Source organism: Rhipicephalus microplus, chromosome 3 (genome assembly GCF_043290135.1).
Source record: "Rhipicephalus microplus isolate Deutch F79 chromosome 3, USDA_Rmic, whole genome shotgun sequence".
NCBI lineage: Eukaryota > Metazoa > Arthropoda > Arachnida > Ixodida > Ixodidae > Rhipicephalus > Rhipicephalus microplus.
This window is the reverse complement of record NC_134702.1, coordinates 116,625,236-116,651,328: the sequence shown is the minus strand read 5'-3', so window position 1 is coordinate 116,651,328 and position 26,093 is coordinate 116,625,236. Positions and strand designations below refer to the sequence as shown.

The following is a 26,093-nucleotide window of genomic DNA, read 5'->3' as shown; positions in this document are numbered from 1 at the left end:
GAAACCATGCAACACAATTTCCCAGACACCGTAACCTTCGCGATATAGCAGCGTGACGATCCACTGTGTAACCACTTTTTTCCACTGGAAGAGACTCATCCAACGGCCGTTTTTGTATACGGATTGAATTTCTATATAAAACGAATTTGGCCGCCACGGGTGCGAGCGTGGGAAGGCAGTGTAGGAGAGGGTAGCTGCAGTGCTTCACCGGTATTTCTCTAGCCGTTTGCTCTCTCTCCTCCTTATGCCCCATTTACCCGTCTGCTCGCTCGCACGTAGATATAAAGAGAGTGAAGTGCGCGCCTTTCTCTCACCGTTCGCTGGATGATGAATGTGTAAATAAATGGTTATGGTAAAAATGTTCATCTAGTCATTATTTAAGTGTTCAAATTACTATGCCTTCTACTCTTGGCGTAATAAATGCATTCGCATTTCCTTAAAATTCACTTCGTGGAGGTGGGGGTCAATCTTGTGTCTGTTATTCCACAATGCATTTGCGTAATCACTATATAAAAATGATTACCATATTTTGCTTTGATGGTTCCACGCCGCAAATTTTCCACAAGGTGGATGCCATTCTAAGAGAGTGTTTACTACGTTCCTCTGAGGGCCAGTTCAGATGTGCCCCTGCACTTATTAGGCCGGTAGGTACCCGGTGACAGCAATTGGGTTACTTTCACAGCAGTGCTGGGTGCTCGACTCTTTCTACAAGCTATGGTGGGTAAAGACTGCACTAGCTTTTTTTGCAAAAAATACAAAGCCACTTTCAGGATGAGTTCTAATAAACAAATAAGTTTCGAATCGAAGCACAGAAGCAGCGGCAGGCGCCGCTTCTGTCATTAGCAACAACCAGTGACCACTGAAAATTCTACCCAGTGACGGTCACATATGAGACGGACGCTCAACCTTATACCCACGGCTGCAATAAAAAGGATGAATCTTTCAGAATCGGGCTTATTAGGTACAAAGCATTTCTTAGCGAACTTCGGCGATTTTGAGCGTATATATGTATCTAGCCTCCTACGACTTTTAGCTCTCCAGGCCGTTTGGATAATGGTATCGATACCAAACTGGGTATGACATAACATGACTGTACGACGAAGATTCTTATATCCTATCTATCAATTTGAGTTATGTGTTGTAGTTGCTTTTCTTATGCTTTATTTTATATTCTGTATTGAAGGTAGTTTTCAGATGACGCTTTTGAGAAAAAGTGATTTTTCTAATGTTTTCCCTGAATTAGTGTGACAAGACCATGCTAAATTTTGTTGTGTTATGGTTTATTTATTGTGTTATTTATTTATTTCTGTGTGTTACTTGTTGTGTTATATGTTTATTTATGAAAAAAGAATGCGACAGATTGAGCGGCCTGCGTGCCAAACTGTATTTAGAAGCAGAGGCCCCATGTCAGGCTATATAGCCTTTAGCCTCTGCTCCTGATCATGTAAGAATTTCAGGACGAAATAAACTTCAAGTCAATTCAAGATATCTGACTTATCATAACATAAAAATCATCACATGTATGTCACGAATGTCATGATTTACATTTCATTGTCTTGCTGCTCTTAAGGCGCTTCGTTCACATTACATGTTGCAAAACTGGTATTGTATGGCATGATTGCATGGTGAACACAAGTGACAGACCATAACATGAAAACCATGACATGTCTGTCATGTAACACCATAACAACATGCAATACTCATGATACGCTCGCGGCCATTTCGCTAACGTCACATATACTAAACTTCGTATTACGGTACGAGAATGAGTGGTGAAGGTATGTGACTGGTGCAAACATGTTAATCACGAGCCCCGTGTACATGGACGCGACGGGGGCGGACTGAGTTGAGTGGTGGGTTCAGCTTACCTCAACGCGTCCGAGTTTATATGAACTCGCACGGACGAGTTGAGGTGAGCGGTGATCGCAGCGACGCTTTGCGTCGAGGCGAGCCGAAAGCCCGTCTTCCGGTACCGGTTTCCGCTCCTCCAAGCCTGCGCTCTCGCCGCTGTGGGCTGCGGTTGTTTACGCAGTTGTCGCTCCGCCACCGCGATGGCTGTCTTGGTATTTTTTCTCAGTTTGCACCAGCTGTACTTTATGGTTGTGTTGGTGTCTTGGCTAACACTGCACAACGAGATAGCAGCAGTGGTTCTGTAAGCGCAGGAAAATTACTGGCGGTAAGCGCAGGAAAATGGAGCACGAATCAACAAGCCGGCTTTGGTGCATTTAGGAGGCTGCCGAGGAACCCTCGGTGCAGTGAACTGCGCTTACGGTCCGCCGTTGACAGCCTTGGGGGCAGCTCAATATAAATAATATTTTTCTCGTGTAAAACAAAGATTCGTATTAAACTTCTCTGGAAAAGTCGGAAAGCTGTAAATATTTCTGACTTTGGTCAAGAACACTGCATTGCTTCCCCGCAAAGCACATTAACATACACTAGTGGTGAATGCGTTTTAACAAGGAAATGCGGTTCTTTTCCTACCGACTGGAATCGTTTTACCGTGCTGCGTATAATATTTCACTTTTTCGAAGTTTCGTCGCAACCTAACTGCCACCATATTTAAGAAATTGAAATTTTCTTTAGAAAATTGGTTCCAAAAATTAATAGTGTAGTAAAGTGACCAACCATTACTTTTTATAGTGTAGTCGTAGATGGTCTAGCGTACTGTTTGGGATATTTGGCGTGAAACGACCCTCATCTCCTTCAAAACCCGAACACTAAACCCGAAAAAAACGTTCGAAATGCCTAAGTCCATTCAGGGATTCATGAAACACGAATTAAAAAGAGCGAAACCGACCCTGGACTACGCTTTTCCGCTGGGGGAAATTACATGTATTGGTAAAGGCACTTAATTTTTGTGATAAAGACAATTTACACCAATTGCAAAAAAACCAAAACAAAACTTACAAAGAATAAAATACCCGAAAGTATTTGCTTTTTCATAGTCGAACCTGGCTGTGAAGAACGCAAAATAAATCCAAGCGGAGTTGGAATGCTGCGCATTAGTAGACAATTCTGTGAATTTACGCAAATGTATTCTGGTGGCAAGGTGACCAGAAACTTTACTAAAGCGTTCATGTGCACGTATTTGAGATTTCTGGCGCACAAGCCGTTTTCCTGCTACGGGCAGAGCAAAATAGCCGGCCGTGAGAACGATAACCAAGAAGCTCTCGTAGGACGTGCCAAGCAAGATTTAAAAGTAAAAGCGATCTGCATTTACTGCATAACAGAACGATGTCCTCGTTCTTTTATGCTTGCTATCGAGCAAATCACTCATTTTTTTCTCGTTGACTAAAGCTAGCAACGTCGTTATTTCATCATCTGTCCACATGGTGCGTGAAGCCCGCGTGGATGTCATCGTGCCTAGCGCGCGCGTACCGGCCGACAGAGAAAGAGCAACATCGGAGTGATGGGGACAGGGGAAGCGGAGACCGCGACGGGCGGGAGAGGTCACGAGCCGTCAACTCAGCGCGACCGGTTATACATGCCCTTTCTGAGCGTGGCGAGTTCGGTGAACCTACCCCCTGTCTCCGGGTCGACGGGACTCGCCGCGACGATTCTCCGCCCCGACGCGTCCGCTTATACATGGGGAGGGCGAGTCCGGAAAACCTGTTTGTTTCGACTCAACGCACACTCGTCGGGTCAATGTAAATGGGCCTACGATATGCATGTCATGTAACATGACTTCACGCTACGCTCATGATGCGCTCGCCGCCGTTTCGTAAACTTTACATGCGACAAATTGGAGATTACGTGACGCGAACGGACAATATAGGTAAATGACGTATGCAATTGTGATAATCAACATGCGTGTCATATAACAACATGACAACCTGCCGTACTCATGATGCGCTCGCCGCCATTTTGCTAGCCTTACATAAGCCGAACTTGGTATTACTTGTCAATGGATGACGAGGGTATGTGACTGGTGCAAACATGATAGTCCTAAGATGCAGGTCATGTTAGAGCCTGACTAGATGCCACATTCAAGGCGCCAACACACTTGGACGTGACCCGGCGTGTGTACGTGCCAGATTTGCCACGCCAGGTGCCGCTTCTGTCATATGCTCACAGGCGCGTTCCGCGCTGTGACGTCCCTTCGCATGTGACGTCCTTTCGTCAGGAAAAGAGGCAGACGTAGGGTTGTAAGGGTAACGGATCTGCGCGAAATGCAGCGTGTCGCACTTCGCGCCGGTTGCCGTCGAGCCGCGCTGACGGGTGCTGGCCGGGCCGATCGCGACTAGCGTCAGACTGTACACCAGAACACAGCGAGCTCAGTGCTTGCTGCGGCACGTGGTGCCGTCTGTTTCAAGCGCGGGGAAGCAACACTCTCAACTGCCAGGCGAGCAGACGCTCTGCAAATCAAACGCGAAACTTCACAACTCGAGTCCGGCTCTAAGCATGTTTCGCGCTGTTCCTGTGCTGGAGGTTTATGCTGATGTCGTGTGAAACGTCGAGGAGACCTACCTCGACAGTCCGGAATGTCCGCAGCACGTGCATTGCAGACTACGGAAGCAGCTTCATGAGGTACATAGAATCACGATTGAAAGAAAGGCGAATAGCGGAAATTGTTGCTTTCGACTCAGTCGAACTGCGGCGTGCCTCGGCTGTGACAAATCGGAATTCGTGCTGTAAGCCGGCGTCAACGTAGCGCTAGAATTCGGTTCCAACTTACGCTCATGCACCGCATGTGTATCGATTGCCAGTATTGCCGGGCACTCGGAACACACGCGCGGTGCAAATGTGCCAGTCAGAACAAGATCCTAAATTGCTACGGTGACGCCGGCCGAAAGCACATGTAGATTCACCTAGTGAAAGTCAGGGCATGTCGCACTTCGACCGGGTCGAAAGTTATGCTTTACGTGCCGTTCACGCATCGTAATAGTAGACCGTTAAGGTTGTACTAAACCTGCATGGCGCGTGCATCCACACGTGAGCCATAATACGTATATCCTATTATTGGCATGCGGCATGCGAAAGTTACGGCAATAGAGTACGGCAATGGTTTTGTGCCACATACTACAGGCATACTGCACGCAAATCGCTGCTGTAAAGTGAAACAGCTGGAGTCATGCTTGAATAAACACAATAAGTTTACTATCTCGTACACTTCACAGGGCTGGTACTTTTCTCTGCTGATTGCGATTATATATTTCCCAAGACGGTGGAGCTCGGCGTTTTTTGATGTGGACCAAAATTTGAGCAATCGCAAAACACTACACCAGAACGATTCGCGCGATGCGCTATAAAGTTCACAGGCAGTGCTCAGCAATCTCTTCCTCTTGCGCTGGTTTTTGTTGCATCTGATGACAGCACAGTGGTACCAAAATGACATTTTGTAATCAGGCGCCGCGTGAACAGGCGCACTTTCGCATTTTAAACTCCCAAAGCCCCTGCATTCCATGTAAGCGAGGCGCGCCTAGGCCTTTGCAAACAAATTATGGCGTCTCTGGGAGCAGTGGTATACCGCCGAAGGCACCTGGGTTCGAGATTATGTGTGCTCTCGTCTATAGAGTGCTAGCCTTTTGCTTGCGTCGCTATGCCCAGCGTGCGCAGGCGTCAACATTAAGTTGGAGTATATTCGGCCTTTAATGATGCACTCACGGCCGTTTCGCTAGATCCCCATATACCAAATGTGGTGTTACGTAACGTCAATAGATGACGAAGGTATATGACTGGTGCAGACATCATGATCATGGCACGCCTGCCATGTAAGAACAAGACAACATACCACGTTTATAGCGTGCTCGTGGCCATTTCACTTGCTCCACACATGACGTGAATAGATGGCGAAGGTAAACGACACGTCCAAACATGATAATCATGACACGGAAGTGGTGTACGGCACAACTTACCTCCACCTCGTCACGTTGTGATGATTTTAAAGTGTCATATCATAATTTCTCATTCCTGCTTCGCATAACATTGATTCCCAATGTACGTGGGATCAGCCAATTTTTTTATTGGGCTGCACAATTGAATGCGAAGCATTTCTTGGCGACCTTCAGCGACGTTGAGCGTATCTATCTATCTATCTATCTATCTATCTATCTATCTATCTATCTATCTATCTATCTATCTATCTATCTATCTATCTATCTATCTATTTATCTATCTATCTATCTATCTTTCTATCTATCTATCTATTTATCTATCTATCTATTTATCTATCTATCTATCTATCTATCTATCTATCTATCTAGCCGCCTACGACTTTTAGCTCTTCCGGCCGTTTTGATGGTGATATCAATACCAAACTTGGTATGTCATAACAGGACTGTATGAAGAACACAATTGACTAGTCATAACATGAAAAGCGTGACATGTATGTCATGAATGTTATGATTTACATTTCATAGTCCTGCCGTTGTTGCGGTGGCTTCGTCCACATGGCATGTTGCAAAACTGATATGGTATGGCATGATTGAATGGCGAACACAAGTGGCAGACCCTAACATAAAAATTATGACATGCGTGTCATGTAAAAACATGACTACATGCCACGCTCATGATGCGCTCGCGGCCGTTTCGCTAGCTTCACTTATACCAAATTTGGTATTACGGGATGGGAATTGATGATGAAGGTATGATACTGGTACCAACATGATACACATGAAATGCTTGTAATGTAACAACATGACTACAGGCTATGCTCATGGTGCGCTCACGGCTGTTTCGCTAGCTTCACATGTACCAAACTGGGTATTACGCGACGCGAACGGACGACATAGGTAAGTGACACATCTAAACATGAAAATCACGACATGTGTATCATGTAACAACATGACTACATGCCACGCTGGTGATGCACTTGCGGCCGTTTCGCTAGCTTCATGTATGTGCAAATTTAATTAGGGATTACGTGACGCCAATGAATGACGAAAGTATGTGACTGGTGCAAACATGTTAATCATGAGATTCGTGTTATGTAACAACACTACTCCACGCCACGCTCATGATGTGCTGGCGGCCGTTTCGCTCGCTTCACTTATACCAAATTTGGTATAACAGGGCGTGAATGAATGACGAAGATATGTGACTAGAGCAAACATGCTAATCATGAGATGTGACGTGGTGCACGTGCTCACCGGCGTTCATTTTGTCCCGTCACGCCGGCGTCGCCATGCTAGGCGCCGGTCCTGCCTTATACTCGCAGGAGCGTGCCGCGTTGCGTTGCTTCATCCATTTGCGTTTCGGCGTGTTGGGCTTGCCTCTGTCACGCAAAGAGAGAGACGCATTAATGGTAACGCATCGGCGCGAAATGCGGCATGTCGCAGTTCGCACTGGTTGCAGTTGGGCCACGCCGACGGACGCTGGTCGCGCCTGTCGTCAGAGTGCTCGGGTTTTGCTAATGCAGCGTCGCTGTGCCATGCGTGCTCGCGCATCAACACTGTATTGGTGTATATTGGGCCCTTACCGATGCGCTCGCGGTTCTTTGGCTAGCTCCACATATATCAAATTTGATTTTACGTGACGTCAATGCACGACGAAATATAGGACTGCTGCATATATGAACATCCCGACACGCTTGTCATGTATGAACATGACAACATACCACGCTTATTGCGTGCTCACAGCTGTTTTTCTAGCTCCACATATACTTAATTTGGTATCACGTAACGTGAATAGATGACAAAGGTAAACGACACCTCCAAATATGATATTCATGATACGGAAGTGATGAACAACATCATTTATTTGCATCCTTAAAGTTTTGCTGATTTTACCGGGACATAATAACATTTTTTATTCCTGCTTCACATATTATCGATTCGCACAGTGCGTGTGATATGCCAATTTTTTTATTTTTTTATTGTGGAATATTGATTATATTTGCACCAAAAACTTGTAAAAACAGATTTTTATTGTCTTACTCAATTTTGGTGTTACTGAGAAAAAAATTATTAGAGAAATATTGCAGAACATGCCGTGTGGGAAAATTCCATATGAGATGCCTCCGAAGTCACTAGATCTATTGTCTTCAGATTTATTTTCACGGAAATGTCTCAAGCATTGTGCCTATCGCAATGAACCATGGACATCGTATGAAGTACAAAGCAGTATGTGTAAGAAAACTGCAATCATCAAGGACAATTAGACCACGAGGAGTCGAGTTTTGCATCAATTTTGGATGTTCCGCATGGTAGTTTTTCAGAACGTTTCAAAGGCGATACTCATCTCTCTTTCTTTAACGAATTATTGTTTCTTTGTTATCCAACATTTTGTATTGTGTTGCAGTTAAAAATACTGACCGGGCCAATAGGTACTCCTGCTTTCTGGACGTTTCGATAAATTAAAAATAAAATTTGAAGCATTGTAACCAAACTTTAACCCATTATGGTTGGTCAGCTCTAACGAAATGACCTTGTATTTACTACCAGTTGAATATCGTCACTGCACAGTGTTAACGGTTTCTTTATCACTCTTTGTCTTAATATTTGCGTCTGAATGTGAGTGACATTTGTACGGCTAGTATACAGACAGACTTTGGTAACATTTCTTTTCGTGTTTTTCTACCCAACAGTGGCTCCAGCAGAGAGTCTAAATGAGGTGAGGCAAATAGCGTCTCGAATCAAAGATACCTTCTTCGAGACCGTGAAATCTTCAAGCTGGCTGACTTCGAGTGTTCGAAAACGTTTATTGGAGAAGTTGCAGAAAATCGAGCTCCTTGTAGGAAGCCCAGGAAATCGATCGGAACCCAAGTTCGTCGAACGTTTTTATGGTCAGTACTGCACGTCTAGTCATCAGCAGCCGATACGTTAATGATCAGCAATTGAAATTATTCCTGGTGAGGGATATGTCACATAACACAGAAATCGCCATTTGAAGAACAACGTAGTTAAACGCAGTTGGCAAGTCATAAGTGTTCTTGGCACAGAGAACACATGCAGAAAGCTGTTCTGGGTAAGTCAGTCCGTCATATTTGAGAACATTAGGTGCAGTTACCTAATAAAGTGAATGTGGTGTTCCACCTTGTACAGCTCACGATAAAAAACGTATATTATATGCTCATGTAGTGGAATATATGAAAGCCGTACACTTCTTTCAAACTCATTGGTCGATAATTGCAAAGCAGCTGTTTGATAAATGTGCGTTTTTTTATCTTTGGTACCTTATAAGCGTAAGAACTTATTTCAGTCGTCTGTACACAGAAAGAACTAAGCTCTTAGAATTCATAGGTTAATGGCCTTCGGTTTTCGGCCCTATTTTGGGGCTTCGAATTTACTGCATTATCCACAAAAATTTTTCCTGACATCATTATAAACACTCATTGCAGAATCTTTAGCTAGTGAACCACTGTGGACGTAGATAATGCGCTGCGAAGATTTCGTGCAACTAAAAGTGTGATACAGAAATGTAATTGCTATTCATTTTGTGTTTTTCATTTGGATGAAGTTGAATAAGGAATGGTCTAAGATGCCACCAAACTGATTTAAAGGAAAGCTGTTCTACGGCTTACGTCGCGTCTCTTCCACTTGACAGCATTTATTCGTTTCATTTAGTTCTTCTCTGCAGCAGGAGCGTGGTTTTTGATGTGAAGCTTACATTCAGTGGTGACACCCCAGAAAAAGAAGCTTTTCACTTTCATCATCTTCTTCCGGTGAGGAAGATTTGAATACAGATGTTTATCTTGTGTCCGGAAATGAAGACAGCGATGATGGTGAATTCAGCAGCTGTTCCGGGGATGATTATTACAGCTCGGGAGTTAGCATCGCGAGTGCTGACCTGTGAAGCTTCACGCTATTCCGTGTTTTTAAATTTTCCACGCAGTCCCGAATCCTCCCTAGTAAATCTTGCTCGAAGATGGTTAGCCTGCAGAAGCAAACTTGATGCGGCTGGAACTGTTAGATTTAAAACCGGATTAGAAGCGAACGGCTGCTTTGCGTTGTGTCGTTCAGAAGTAAACGTTTTTGTTTTAATTTCAACAAGTATGTGGTACAAATACTTTTCCTCATGCACTAGCTACTTTTTTATATCACACTAGAAATCGGGAATGAAAAATATGCACCGTGTTCGTGAAACATTCGAAAACATCGAGCACTTAAAGGGCTAAGCGTCACACGTTGCGAGTGTACTCGAGCTCACAATCTCCTCTAACACTAAAACAAATTCATGCAACAGTTCTATCTCATGCATAGTTGTGTACTTTGAATACAAAAAAACCTACATTTCAATGAAAGGCAGCATTACGCCTTTCCTTAGGCCTTAGCCTTAATACTTCGATTGCCATTTTGGTGTCATCTCTTCCAGCGTCGAACTACTGTGTTCCAGTACGTTTATACAGTGTTGCATGGTCGTTTGATATGCAGCAGGGCAAGCGCCGAGCTGTTACACCTTGTAAAATAGTTTTAGTTCTCAATAAGTAAAAAACCACTACTTCTAACAGAATCTAAAGTTGAGCTAGTTGGATATGCATGGTATAACTGTCAGTTGCTTCCCCTCTCTTCTTTTCTGTTTATTCGTGCGCTAAAAAGCGCTTGTCCTCTCTTCCTTCCTGTTTATTCGTGCGCTTGAACTGACAGTTATACCACTACTTCTAGAATTCGCCCTTCATATATGTTTTCTCAGCTGTTTATCAATGCATCATACAGCTCTTCCCCAAGCAGCTCTACATTTTTCGTCACAATGTAACCAAACTTCTCCATAATCTGCAAAACTGTTAAGTGAGTTATCTTGTTAAAATCTTTTTTGCATCAAGCGCTCATAGGTGTGTGTGTGTTTGTGTGTGTGTGTGTGTGTGTGTTTGTGTGTGTGAGAGAGAGAGAGAGAGAGAGGCTTGCATGCATCAAGTGAGTTTCGCATAATAACACGTTGACACTTGCGTGTGCAGAGCCACTTCGTGACGTACCAGTCAACCGACTTTTCCCCTCATGGATGGAAGGTCGTCGTCTTAACGCTCACTACCGTTGGAAAGACCAAGAAAGCCTATTTTACGATGAAGAGAAAGTTAGTACCTTCTTCATGGGGTCGAATACCGCAGTCATAACAACGGCTTATGTGCATAGTCCATTTATTTACGAGTATGGACCCCCCGCCCTCAACTATGCTGGCATAGGATCGGTAAGCACTTCTTTCATTGCGCATCAAGCATGCTGAAATTTTGGCAGCATCCCTCACTGTACTCGCCAGTGGTAGGATTTTCCTAAGTTAAATCCAGTGCTCGTGCTTAAATTCACAAAAAACAGCGTGACAAGAACGAAACGCTGTTTTCTGAAAGATATCTTCAAAGCTAGCTCCCAGAAAAACACCGCTCTGTGGCGATATATCCCGACACCCAAGTGCATCTTCCGGTAGTCAGTGATGCGATGTGAGCGGTTAGTGGCCGCGTCTTTTTGAAACGCAAACAATCTTTTAGAGGGGATCTGAAACACTTTTAGGTAACCACAATATTGATTCACTAAAAGAGTTTATCGCCTCACGCATCCACCATCGCAAACTTTTTTTTGAGTCCGTCTACTACAATCGAGTAACGCAAAGATTTCTCGCACGCTGCTATCGAATTCTCTCTTCCCTTTTCTGTACGAAAACACTGCGACCTATTCAGGGAGGAAGCGCATGTATGAAGGAAATAAGTTGCGTGCGCCTCGTAACCTTGAGCACTTTTTGCTTCTTTTACTTAAATAATGCGGCTTTTTCAGTGTTATCCCGCGCACAAGCGTGGCCAAGTAGCGGTCTCTCTTGGTGATCCCTAAAATGACCGAGTGTGCCAATTAGCCAATGGCGGATAGAAGGGTTGTTTCTAGTGATATTTGAGTTTCTACCATCATGTGACGAGATAAGAGAAACCAATTTCAGTTGTATTTGAATATTTATTTTGCGGTCGATGACACGTGCACAGTTTTATTATTTGACTCTCGAGTTTTCGGGAGCCTCTACTACAGATAGGCAGCGTTTTGTGACCTTGTTCTGTAGGGCTCCCTTAGGATACCGGTAAACGCATGCGAGTGCGAGTGCCCCAACAATACCGGGGATGCGCGAATGATGTCTCAGGAGAGACTGGACATGGTCATATGCTAGATTGTGGGCAAGGCCAATGATCCAGCACGCCTCCGTTCTCCCCTCAAATTTTAAGATGCAAAGTAGCTTATGGCTGGGGTTTGTCTTTGTAAGTCGTCGTAGCCACGCTAGTAGTCGGAGAGGTCACTAGATGGCTCTGCGGTAGAGCGTTCGCTCCTTTCCAATGCGTGTTCTGATATGAGTGCTGACCACTAGCGGTGCTGCACTGCTTTGTATAATGAAAACTTTCAGTCATCGCTTTCTTGCACACGCAGTGTAATAGTCTGAATGAAGACACGAGCATGAGTGTGGTGGAGGCGAGGGCTTCCAAAGCGGTTGTGTGCAGAGCCATGAGTTTTACGGTGATGAATAAAGATCTCCTTCTTACAGAACTTTCTCCCACGGCTTCTTAGTCTATTAACGGTTCCCCTTACAAGCAGATGTGTGCGCTTTTTCGCCATACCATATGGAACACGAAATAGTAATTGACCTCATCTGCCTGCTTGGGCTCAACATCGAAATGAAAAAGAACCCAAACCCCTCCTAAAGAACAATTCTGCCGACGCTCTTGGCTGGAATTGCCGCACACACTTGCCACGGCACACTTAAAGACTCTATTTTGTCATACGCAGAAAGCCATCGTAGATAAAAACAGCAAACAGAAACGAAGACCAAAAAGTGCAGGGCAATGGGCCCCAAAACGAGCACCGTCCATATTGTACCTAGGAGCTACTTCCGCTCTCGGTGAGAAGAGTTCGATAGAACAAATGTTGCGTGCGTGCTTGAATCAGCGTATTGTACGCCCACCTAAAACAACCGTCTAGAAATCATTAAAAACATTGTTTAGTGCGTCTATTTGTTTTGTAGAAAGACTTTTTTGATGATTCCACGTGCAGACTCTCGCTGCAAACTCAATATAGATGCATGATAAAGGCCTAAACGAAAGCGGAACTGAAACACGCAGCGTATATCTTCAGCGGTACCGGCACAATCTGCGATCAGTAATTGATAGACCGTTATAAGTGACCGCATCAGTCATAATACGGGAGATTGTACAACAAAGCACATACAGTTTTTAACTCGATAATACGCTGTCTAGGTTGAGCACCCCCAACACCTTTGCGGATGCAGGCTAGCATTGAAAATGGCTTGCAGACGACCTCTGCAGAGCTCCAGCAGACAATCAGCTAAAGCAGTATAATTTGTGCCTGCACAGCTGTGCACTCACCGTTAAAAGACGTACGTTTCCCGTTGTGTGCCGCTTTACGAATAGGCCCACCATGGCTACCGGAGGAATCACCTTTTCTATCCTGGGGTGGCCATGCACAATACAACGCAACTGCATCCAAATGTGTCTTTTACTGGTGGCGGTAGGTGGGCACACAACACGCAAGCAATCAAACTAGGAGTTCACCGGCATGCCCACGATGGCCTTCGCTCTTTCATCTGAGACACATTTTGGTGCATCCATGCAAGTTTGCCTAATATATTCTTGAACAAATACATTATTTGTGGAGTTGAACGTAGAAAGCTAACCGCTTCAACGCTCTTTAGCCACAATAATTATATAGAATTTCAAGATACACCATAGGCAGTCCAGGGTATAATTTCGCTTCCCTGTCACATTTTGATGTTTTCAATCACACAAAGCTTTTTTTTGGCGTTTTTATTTATGTGACATCAGAGTACTTGTTATTGAGAGCATCATAACAGCCATGTTACGTTTTCATCCACTTATAACCACGTTGTCTAGTGTGCTTGGGTGGGCAGGATAAAAGGAAGGTGTAGACCGATTATTACATTCATTATCATTAGTGACCGATCAGAACCATGTTTTATAGGTCAATCAACTAAAATGTCTATCGGAAGCAAAGATCCACAAACATATAATTCCAAGTGTCTTCAAATGCGGTTCCGCTTCTTTTGCTATAAATTAGGTATTTTATTGCAATAGTGCATAAATGCTACATTAAGTTTTACTGATGGCATCACGACACTCAATTGTACACGAATCTTGTAAGCAAGTCGATCCTATCAGACTCTGCACAGGGCTAGCTGAAGAATTCAGTGGTGACCTGAATGAGAGCACGTTATCAAGAGGAACAGAGGAAGCGGTGAGAGAGTGGACGGGGTCATCCGGAAAAATGAGGGGGATCGGGAGAGAGCAGCACGGCCTAAAAGTGTCCATTCGTCCTACGAACGTGCATTTCTCTTATAACTATCACATCAGCACAGGTGAACCTTCTCATAGAAGGGGCCCCCTATGTAGCATGAAGGACGGTTACCCCAGCACATGTCCTATCAACAGAGTCATATGAGGCGATAACAAAGTTTAAGAAAACCGGCAGCCGAGCTTTTACATTGGAGCGCTGTTCGCGGCTGTCACACCAGTATATTTTTCTCTCTTTCACGCAATGCTGCAGCTTCTGTAGTAGCTAGGAATCCCTAGGGGACAAGTCGCTTTGTTTTGATTCTAGGCGCTCTGGTATACATTTTAGCGTTCTCGAAACCAGTCTCTGCAGTCATCATTTTTAGAGTCCCTATTTTTGCTCTTTGCGCATACAGCTTCCCCTTAAATCCAGCGAGTACTCGAATACTATATCAGTTCAGTAGGCCGATGACGGCACGGACATTTTCATTTATGGTTGACGAATTTTGATAGCTATAAATCACTGCAAGCTTAGGCTAAGCTGCAACAGGTCATTACTTCTAACACGTTTTCATCGCAGACAATAGGCCACATACTCATGCGCGGATTCGACGACGGACACTTGGGAGGCCAGTTCTGGAGCACGAAAGATGTAAAAAAGGAATACGCTAAGAGGACGCTTTGCTTGCGGAGATCGCATAGATCACTGGTGAGTATTGGTACCTTTTATGTTGTTTTCTACAATAATAGGCGCGCACGTAGGGTGTGCCCGATTTCGCGCAGAACGACCCGAAATAATAAATTGGAGATAGGCGACGCAAATTTCGTGCTTATTTTAACACACTAGGAGCCAGAGGTAATAACAGCGAGACAGTAGAAGGTGAATGTGCAGCGTGATCGAAGAGCCAGCACTGCTTGTCTTCGACTTCTTCACCCTCTTTGCCTGGCCACATTTTGCCGGCTCGGAACACTAGTGGCAATACGGCTCTCGGTAAATTGGAATACTGCACTACTAATTTTTAGCTCAGCATTTTAAATAATTAGTCATTATTATTGATGTAATTTAAAGAATAGTCATTTTATTAGGAGATGATTGCGGCATATGTGTGCAAGTTCGATTTTGCACCAACTACGCTGTTTTAGAAAACAGAAATATATATTACTTTTCTTTATTTATTACTCAATGCCATAGGCGTTTCAAAAAATTGGTAATTAAAATCATGACGGGACTCCTTTATGATTCACGATTAAAATTACTTGTGATGAAATAAGAGAGGCCTTAGATACGCCGGTGTTGGTCTGGCAGAAGAGCGCCAAGACTTTTTGTTGGCGACGAACGATAAAACACAAAAAAGGTTACGAAAAAATAAGGTTTTTAATGAGAGATAGCTGCTCACGCCGATTTTTGCTCAGCTAATAAGCATGGTTCGCCGATTTTGAAATAAAATACATGTACCTATATTCGCGCCTGCAAAAGAGAGCAGCGCCATCAAATCCTTCAAGAGAGGTTGCCGCAAGCAAGAGCTTTGATTGCTCTTCGGCGTTGCACAAGTTTGCAGGAGTGCATACGTACATTTATCGTGGGAAAGAAATTTAAAAAAAGTGATTGATGGTACCACAGCCCGAAGAATGCGTATAACAGGCTTAAACCATTGAAAAAAAATTGCAGGACAGGCCAAACGGCAGGTTAGAAGAAAAAATACAGCAAACAGAAAAATACCACAGGGAGATAAGAAAACGAAAGAATGTAAACTAAATAAATTTCCAGAAAGAAAAAGATTGTTTGTCTCTTAGGATTACGGGCGTCTTTTAGCAACTTAGTGACGTATATGCGTCAACATTAACATCAAAATTGACATTACTTATGGCAAGACCAGAAATCCCGGCGAAAAAAAAAACAAATTAGTACGATTACTATTGTTGTGGCTTTTTTTTTTCTTTAGTGGTTGGTCATCTGAGCTTTTCCCCTAAACCGAAGCAGCTCCTAGTTCTCGAGAAACAATCCAAGTGTACTTTTGGAAGGAATTAGTTTTTCACTTGTGATGCATTTACCTTCATTACCAAAGAGAGCTTTCTGTTCTACGCGAATAAGGTAGCACTTCACCTGCTGAACGTCTTCAACAGACCGCTCTTCAAACCTGTCACTTTCCTTCAACTTTCTATGACAACGGAAGGCCGTTGCCCTACCCTCATGACTTTTGTGAGGGTGCGGATATTTTTGTTATCAATTATCGCTAACACTGATGGTCTCGTGTTAACAGCGAGATACTGATTTCCGGCCCCATCTCGGCTTCCTCGATATTCCCGTTTTCGATATCATGCTTTTGTTCGAATTCACGCCTGAACCTACGGCACCTGGCAAGCCTTCCATGTCCATACCACCATCACTCTGACGTACTTAGTTTGTGCACAGGCAAGCCTATAGAGTGATTAAGTGTGCGGAGTCTTCTCTTGTTTTTTTTTGGACAAAATATTCATTGGACATTATCTGTTGAATTCCCGATTACATGCGTCCTGTTTTGTACAAATACATTTCATGTAACAGGTTCCTTATCAATTCAGCAACGGGTAATTTGAGAGTCGGACAAAATTGCTCATTCACCAATACCATATTTGCAGTTCCTGATGATGTAGGCATATAAGCGGGCTGCTAGCAAGATTAACATCAGTGCCAGCCTCGCCGTAGTGACCGTCTTTAACGGCACAGCTCGGGTACATGTCTATATTACTTTAGTGTGGACCTCACCCCTTCAGTCGACCATTCGAACACACGCTGCAGCCCTGTAAGCTGACTCGTTTGCGTCGGAAAAGATGTGCTGTTCTGTCTTTTGGTAAGCGCATTCGCTTACCAAAAGTATCCGTCTTCTTGTTTCAATAAAGTGTAAGGGCTTTAATGGGTCCTGAAGGTGAGCAAAGTAAATTTCAGGAGATGTGATACGATCTTTCAAGGTGGCAAGTACAACTAGGTTGTTGCTGGCCCATATACGAATGACATAGAAGCTTCTTTGAAGACCCTAATTATATCTTCATGCATTTGAAGGGCTTGTTCAGTGGTGTCGGCGCAAATGAGAAGATAGTTCACATGTATAGTGATTTGCAATAATGGGGCTGTCACGGGATAGAGCTTCCTTTGAACCTGAAGTGGTGCTTCAATGTAGAACTCAATATTGAAAGACTTGAAGTAGCTACAAAAGGCAGCGTAGTCATTCTCAAAACTTGAGGTGTAGTCTTCAACCAAAACAAGCGAACCAAATATTTGTCGGGTTCCCGCACGCCACCTTATAGGAATGAATTCTCGACATTATTAGCTAACTTGTTGCGTTGAAAGCGAAGCACTTGCATAAATACGTCGGCATTTTGATTTCGGCCAGCTTCGAGATAGTTTATTCATATCAGTTTAAAAGCTCACTGTTGTAAATCTTTTTGAAACTGTGTAGATGTTTGAGTGCAACTGCGTAGTTTTCACCTTGAGCAACCCTTTCCTTCAATGGTAGCGCCGCTTTATATTGATTGTCTTTTTTGCTGATGTTCTGAAAATTCGCCAACACCAAATCGACAACCACCAAACATTCATAATTGACTTTCATACCAATGCTTTTTAAATCCGAGAAAGGAGTAACAGTTTCAAGATGTCGCGCTCGTTCACCGTTCATTCTCGGACTGCAGTACAGGCCCACTGAATAACATAGGCCGGCAACAGACAGTGGTCCTAGCAGAGTCTATCCCAGTTCTGTCTTTACAGCTTTCAGCTTTTCGTATTCAGGTTTAATGATACCAGTTAACATATCCCAGTAATAGTCTGACCCAATAATGACCACAACGTAATTTTCTTTTATGCTCTCCTAGAGATACATCTTGCTTATCCAAGTGCATCTTGTTTTCTTCTCTTAAAGCGTTTTCTTTGGTGCTGCAATGCATTCAGTACATATCGTGGCCACCATGGCACCGCCAGCGTCTATATTATACCGGAAATTTCTGGTTTACAGGCAGAATCGTTACACGTACCTTCTTCAAGGTTTTTCAATTGTTGTCGCCACCAACAACAGTGACTTTCAACGTTTCCTCTTGTAATTGCTCGCTGCCAAGTTTTCTGTGCACTTTGGACGTAATGAAGTTCTGCTGGCTTCCGTCATCGAAAGGGACTTGGTAGCGCATAGATTATTTCGAACCCGATACGCTGCCCCTCAGAGTCTGTAGCATTAGGGCCGACCTTGCTTGCGGGGAGACTAGAGTGACTAATGTAAATATCATGTTTTTTTGTTTTTGATGTCGTCGAATGCGCAAAAGGATCTTCCGTGCCTCATTGCGCATCTTCCCCTTTTTACCCGGTTTCTGCAGTTTTTCGCAATGTGGTCCTTCTCTAGGCAACGAAAGCATCGTGCTTCTTTAATGAGCACCTTCATGTTGAATGAGAGGCTGATATCCTCTTCATCAGACTTCGGGAGAAGGCTTTGCAGACCAGAAGCTTAGTATAGCAGCTTATTATAGCAGCTTAGTATGAATGCGGCATATCGAATGCTTACAAATCGGACGCCATCGAGACGGCTGTCCAACTCATGTGGTGCACCAACAGAACGTCTAAACTGACACGCTTCAACACTTATTTGATTGATATGTGGGGTTCAACGTCCCAAAACCACCATATGATTATGAGACACGCCGTAGTGGGCTACTCCGGAAATTTTTATCTCTTGAGGTTTTTTAACTTGCACCCAAATCTGAGCAAACGTGGTACAGCATTTTCACTTCTATCAAAAATGCAACCGCCACCGCCGGTTTTCGATCCCGCAACCGGTGGGTCAGCAGCCGTGTACCTTAGCCACTAGACCACCATGACGGCGCACGCTTCAACATTACTAAGAAAGCCGTGTGTGCTGTTCTGCCATTGTAGTCTAGGGGCTATTGTACTCGGCTGCTAATCCACAGGCCGCGGGATCGCATTCCGGCTGTGGTGGCTGGTTTTTAATAGAGGCGAACATGCTGTAGGCCTGTGTGCTCAGATTTGCGTCCACGTTAAAAACTCTAGGTGGTCTAAAATTCTGGAGCACCCCATAGGAGTCTGTCGTAATGATACGGTAGTTTTGCGACGCTAAGTCCCACATAATAATCAAACAAGTCGTATTTACTTCCCATCCACATGCAAATGACTTGTGGCGACCGTCAGAACGCCGCATGAAAACAGCGTATTCAATCAAGAACATGCTTTTTCCTGGTGTCTGATTCAGACTAATTCATGTATCTGCCTTTACATGCTAAATCTCTTCCACCCCACACAATATCCTCATACTTTTCTTATCTAGAGCGCAGCCACACTTTGTTACCGCTACTAGAAATGTCCATACCACCGGGATACCGTCCTTTTCTTTCAACCTCGTATTCCTCCTGGCATAATGATGTGACCTCTCAGAGCCACCGGAGCAGCATCGGCTTTTGTTGCGGGCACGCAGTGTAGGCATAGCAAAATGACTCGTTATCCGAAAATGCGAACAATTAGGCATACATGAATACGGTTTTTCTCTTTCTCTTTCTCGGTATGCCATGTGGGTAGGATACTTCTTCCCATAGTGCCCTTGTGGTCAGACCTAGGGCAACCGCATGAACGGGGTCATAGCTGCAGAAAGCAGCAGGTCTAGGTGTGCAGATGAGAGGCACTTTATGTATTGCGGAAGGCGACACAGAAAACAGGATACCCTGTCTTTGTGTAGCTACAAGTTTCAGGGATAGCAAAGCATACAACCTTGAACCATTTACTACTGTTACAGGAGCGTCATGTGACAATGTCCTAGAGTTGGCAATAGACAAAGTGACAGCAACGTCACCTTCCGAATCACTGTCCGTCTTTGGAAGTGTAGAAGACGCCAAAAGGGCCTCTGTGTCATCTGTCACAGGGAAACACACGCTTGACAGCTCTGGTTGGCATGGCACTTCCGCATAGAGGACTACGACGCTTGTAGTGTCATCGACAAGACACTTGTTGCCGGAACTTGGGCATGTCGACAACCGGCATGGCTGTGTGTTTTCATGTTGCGTGTAATCGGAGCCAACTTAGTTGAGGTGCGACAAGAAGGCGCAAGTTCATAACGTAGTACCCGAGTAATCTTTCCAAGAATGCACAATGCAACACGAGAAAGAATGGCAGAGCGTTTTGGTGTCTGCGGATTTTCTACTGCACCAGTTCTCTAATGCAGCAGAATCGCGTTGATGAAGGAGCTGCGTAGATGCGTGTGGAAGCAAATATATAACCATTTTAAACTTCCTCCATAGTTAATCTTTTTGGTTTGAGAAATTGTGAAATTACAATAGGAAAAGTGAAAGGTGAGCTGGCTAACTATAACTGTTTGCATTGAAAGGAGGGTATCCTTCTCGAAGATATTTCTACGTTTGGCAATATGGTGAAGCATGTTTATAGTTTGTATAGTCTGCTCAGTCAGAAGGTTTGTGGTATGCGAACACCGGTGTACGTGCCTTCGAAGCTGCCTTCTGAGCGGGATTGTGAGCTCAATTGATTGTTCCTTATTTCATCTGAGCTGATCGTATTTAAAGGTAACCGGACACTTGTACCCAGACACACCTCTTACTTGTAACTTCGGGATAAATTTTGTAGAGAGAAGCGTCCGGGAAAGGTATAGAAAATGACGATTCCACATCCGTTTCATTGCACAAATGCGCACTTGCGTTTGTGGTAACGTATTTGGATACCTGACAGATTTGTCCCCTTCGCCTTAAAAAGGAATCCAGAATTTAGGCGCGTTTACTTCTAGAAATAACCTTGATCATGCCAAGTGTAATGTCTTAGTTGTATTCCAAGCAGCGTTCAGAAGATAACCATCCACAATGCGACTGTTTTCGCAGCTTTCTTCAGTCAGCCAACGTGAAGTTTCGAACGACGGTCTGGACTCCGAGAACCTTGCTGACCTTGAGGGAATCAAGCTTGCTTTTGCAGCCTACGACTCACTGCCCGAAAAAGATAAGAGGGTTAAACTTGCCGGCTTTATTGCGTCATCTGACCAACTGTTCTTTATGAACTATTGCATGGGATGGTGCTCCAAGCAGTCCAGGAAAACACCAAGCACCATACCGGTCACGGTGTATAGTTCCACTGAAGAATATGCCTGAGTTCTCCCAGGCGTTTGGCTGTGATGCAGGGACCCCAATGAATCCGGATGAAAAGTGTGCCTTTTGGTAGTTCACGAGCGTCGAAGATGAGCTTTTATATGGCAAAATAAACTGGAAAAGTCATTGAGGTCATGAAATTGAGTAAGTAGAATGGCTGGAGGATTTCTCCAAATCAGCATTTGGGTGGACCGCCGGCATAGCTGCGGGCGAAATGAATGCTACTGCATGGGTTTTAACCAACATACTTTTCCAATTCTTTCTTCAGATGTATTAAAGCCAAGGAAGAGCTTCCTACTACAATACTCTGGTACAAAATCTGCCCTGCCAACTGCCATATACTACACGCGTTGTTATTTGTATATATACCAGAAATGTACCAGCTTTTAGAGATAATGTTGAATCCCAATCGAAACAATAGATTTTATGCATCTAGGGAAACCATACAGCTTGAGTTTGCATATACGTTTATTTCTAGGAGTGATATAAAATAACTGTAATGAAAAGAACGTTGATCCATGCGTGCATAGTTTCGATATTCTATTGCTATTGGCTCTACACTGATGGCTTGGTGACACGATATGCTCACGTTTAGAAAAATGTGTGCCTTACTTTTAAATGATCATTGCTTCATCGAACGATTTGTTACAGCCTATAAAGTGTTTTTGCTAGCGCACTTTTTGCCAGCGTTGTTTGAAACTCAGTTTAGGCAGGTTTATTGGAATTTATTGGAGTTGTTTGTACACAGTTTCCTGCAGTCGCCGGCATCTGTAATGCTATCGCGTGAACTAATAAATTAAAAAAAAAGAAAAAATTAAACGCCAGCCTTTCTTAGTGACGTTGATCCTCAAATAAATACGAGCCCTTTAAACACTAGCAAGGTTCCATGCCCATGGCCTCATTTTTCAAGATGAAGTGATCACGTCATTGTGACTGATAGATGCCACCAGCTGTGGCTGTTATCCCTTCCTTCCACAGACTACCTACCTAGTCCCTTGATAGAAGCCAGTCTGTGCACTCTCCCGCCTCTCCAGTCACAGTGAAGGTGAGCAAACGTGATAATTTAGGAAGCAATAATAGCCGTAATCTTAAGATAGGAAACATCCAAGCCCTGCGAGCCCGGGGACTTCTTACACGCAGGTTAAATAAATAAATAAATGTTATTTCTCTCTTTTTTTTTGTGAAGCAAGTAAAATCGTAACACAGGCAATCCTATGCCTTTTAAGCTGGTCCGCAAGAACCTGGACGGCTATGCACGATGAGGATCGGGACGCGTATGATCTACTAGAATACCCTCATTTTTGATATGTAGGGTTTAACGTCCCAAAACCATTATGAGAGACGATTATGATTATGAGAGACGCCGTAGTGGAGGGCTCCGGAAATTTCGACCACCTGGGGTTCTTTAACGTGCACCCAAATATGAGCACACTGGCCTACAACATTTCCGCCTCCATCGGAAATGCAGCCGCCGCAGCTGGGACTCGAACCCGCAAGCTGCGGGCCAGCAGCCGAGTACCTTAGCCACTAGACCACCGCGGCGAGGCAATATCCTCATTTTTGTAGTGGGTATTCTCGTGAATCTTGAGGAGAGTGATGGAAAGCATTGAAGAAGTTCACAGTAGGTTTAGTTGCAAAACTAAATGCTTGTAAAATGGTAAGGAGTGAGGCCCGAAGCCAGGGAAGGGAAGACAGGTGAGTGTCTCTAGAAAATCCGAGGTGATAAAGAGGAGAGGAGCAAGAAAAGAATGAAATATGAGAAGTGATTAGGAAGAGAAGCAGTAAGCAAAACGAGATAAAATCTCATCTCGAGTAAACGCTAGAAGCATGGTAATTAGAGTTGGAAGGCGAGTGACGTAACTATTTCGCTTTCGTGGAGTGTTAAGAAAACAGGTATTACGGCAAGCATAGTATGGAGTTGTTAAGGGCGAGTGTTCGAGAAAAAGAGCGCTAAAGACAGGAAGAAATATACAGAAAAAAGAGCGACAGAGACAATGAAACAAATAAAATAAAATTAGCAGAAATACAGCTGCCGCATTTCTATTTTTTGAAAGTGCGGAGCTCCCTAATGACCCAGGCTGTCGTGGGCCATCGTATTCTTGTATAGCTTCCTCCGGTACTGGCGAAAGCAGTGTCGCAGTCTTGTCTTTCGACGCAGCGACGACAACGAAGTCTGCAGACGCGCTAGTACAGCTGGTCCTGCCTTGTGCACGGCTGACATGCCGACGCAGCGATGCTATTATGTATAGCGTAGTCATTTGTAGCACTGCCCCACGTAGCGAGGTTCGTAAGAAAGAGTTGTGGTCATGGAAGGCCGACGTCAGCATGAAGAGAGAAAAAAAAGAGGGCAGGAAGTAAAAAAGAGGAGGTTTAGAACGTGCTGTCTTTTTGTGTTGCCACTGAGAGTCCCGCACGAAAAATATCTGCATAACATAGCCATTGAAAGGAGGAAAAAATGCCAAATCACAGTGTAATGTATGCTGTTAGGCAAAAAAAGCGGTGTGAAATATAGCCGCGAAAAGCAAGAGGGAATGAAATGGAAGTGAGGACGACGAAAAGAAGACAGACAGAGGGTAAAAAATTACGCAGTCATGTTCGGCTCCACGCAAGCGAAACGGGGCATGGCTGAGGTTTCAAACTGCGCTCAGCTCGAATTTTCAAAGATAATCTTCCTGAATGGCCAGCACCGCGATGACTAATTTTTTTGCCTATATGTTGATAATGATGCCAAATTATGTTCATTAGGCACGTTATGAAGAATGTAGCAACCTTACCCCACCCTTCTGATCTTGACAATGCAGTGGGCTCGACTAGAGGGAATTGGTCTCTCCGAGGTCTTGTGAGCAATATCCATCACTACACTCTGAGAGACAGCATGGGGCGTTTTTGCAATTGCATTTATGCTTCTCAGCTGAAATCGGCTGAAATTTTAGGAGCAGATCTTTCTAAGCTTTTTGTTGCGCCTAGTATTGACAACAGCAATCGTCTTCACCACGAAACGCCACGGAATCGCTTCGTTTTCTCACCTAATGCTTCGGTTCCGCAACTAGTGCGCCGATTTGTTCAGCTTGGAGCACAACAAATGTGATGAATGAGTCTGTTAGCGACTAAAAATCACGCATAGTTCTGTAACTACAAGAAGCAAAACTACAATGTCACAAAGAGGACGAGGACTGAATGAAGACTTGAAGTTACATAGAGACGGGAGCCCGCGTCATGGCGTTCTTGGGTGTGAGCACGCGACGCGTCTTCGCTTCCCTTTGCCTTCCTTAAGCCATATTCGTTTTTACTGAAGCAATGAACAATATGAATCAGTAGGAAGCCCTGTCCGAAACCAAGGAACGCAGTCATGTGACCAAAAGAAACGCAAGATTGCATAGAACTAGTACCTTGACCGTTATTAGGTGACATTACGTAACGTTTAGCCACATGACTAAATTCACAAAATATACCGTCACAGCTAGTCGCATAACTATAGCCATGCAGCGTCAGGTTATAGCTATGGTATGAAATGGTCATTAAGGGTAACTGATTGGATTCCCAGAGAAATCAGGCGGGTTAGTGGGAGACAGAAGGTTAGGTGGGTAGATGAGATTAAGAAGTTTGCGGGTATAAAGTGGCAGCAGCAAGCACAGGACCGGGTTAACTGGCGGAACATGGGAGAGGCCTTTGTCCTGCAGTGGACGTAGTTAGGTTGATGATGATGATGATGAAGGTGATGATTATGATGAAATGTCCATTCACAAAACTAAAAATTACATAACATTTGTGAAAATCAGTCACGTGACCTAAATCTAAGTAATGCGTAAAAACCTAAAGCATGTAAAATCGCGTAACTGTAGGGACGTGTCTAAAATCACGCCACATAACACTATAGCTTTTCACGAGACATGTCCTTCCCCAAAACAACGTAAATTATATCATTAAATATCTAGTCACGTACCTGAAATTGCCTAAAATGAAGTAACAAGTGACGTGACTAAAATAACAACTTCACGTAACAGCTAGTCACATTACGCCTCGCTGCCAAAAAAACGTAACAGCAACTCACTCGACTAAAATCAAGCGACAGCAGGATGAAACCAGACACGCGACTAAAGAGCAATATCACGTTATTGTTCCCACCACTGGCAGCAACTGGTCACGTGGTACCTGTGCATTTTGAATAACCAACGGAAACTACAGAACTACAGCCAAATGGCTAAGCTTTGGGTAGCATTACTCAAGCTCTATAATAAAAAAACCTCCAAGTGGCTGGAAAACATAGCTTGGTAGAACTCCAGCTCCACTGTTGCTTCCAGCCTCTCGCCATTGGATCAAGCTTTCTACATGTTTTGAAGTTTCCTGCTCAAAAGAACACAAAAGAACAACACTTTCTTTTGTGCAATAGAATAGTATAAGGTCACAATCCCGAAAACACCTCTATTTCCGTGACACGACTCTTATTAAGCGAGAAAATATTCGAAAGGTAATGGGGATGGGGAAAGAACCTTGAGATTCCAGCACAAAACGCCATGACGCAACAAATTTTGAAGGTGTCTACAGGGTCCTACGTAACGTCTAATCAATAAAGATGAAGTACATTGTATTTTGTGAGAGCCCTAGATTTAGCATACGAAGTTCCCAAACATTTCATCGTGGCAATATGAAGAAAATATCAAAAATTTGTCTTGAAAAGTCTTGCGTTCAGCGCGCAGATACTGGCAAAAAAGTTCAAGAAATGATGCTCCCACCTTGTTTTTATCCGCTAATATGGGCTAATGATAGTGAAACATACGACATTACAGTTCTCAGAGTGCAGCTTCCAATTCTAAGTTATGCCATTGTTACACTT

The 26,093-nt window shown here is 43.9% G+C and overlaps 1 protein-coding gene across 1 annotated transcript in view; it reads left to right on the top strand.

Moving 5' to 3' along the window:
* The window catches only part of LOC142803304 (neprilysin-2-like), a 124,997-nt gene extending 103,638 nt beyond the window's left edge, over positions 1-21,359 (top strand). Inside the window, exons 9-12 of the mRNA XM_075888434.1 lie at positions 8,525-8,722; positions 10,832-11,061; positions 14,727-14,855; positions 20,999-21,359. Of these exons, the coding sequence (XP_075744549.1) occupies positions 8,525-8,722; positions 10,832-11,061; positions 14,727-14,855; positions 20,999-21,262 (821 nt within the window). The 3' untranslated portion in view covers positions 21,263-21,359. The remainder of the gene's footprint in view (positions 1-8,524; positions 8,723-10,831; positions 11,062-14,726; positions 14,856-20,998) is intronic.
* Positions 21,360-26,093: the final 4,734 nt, after the last annotated feature.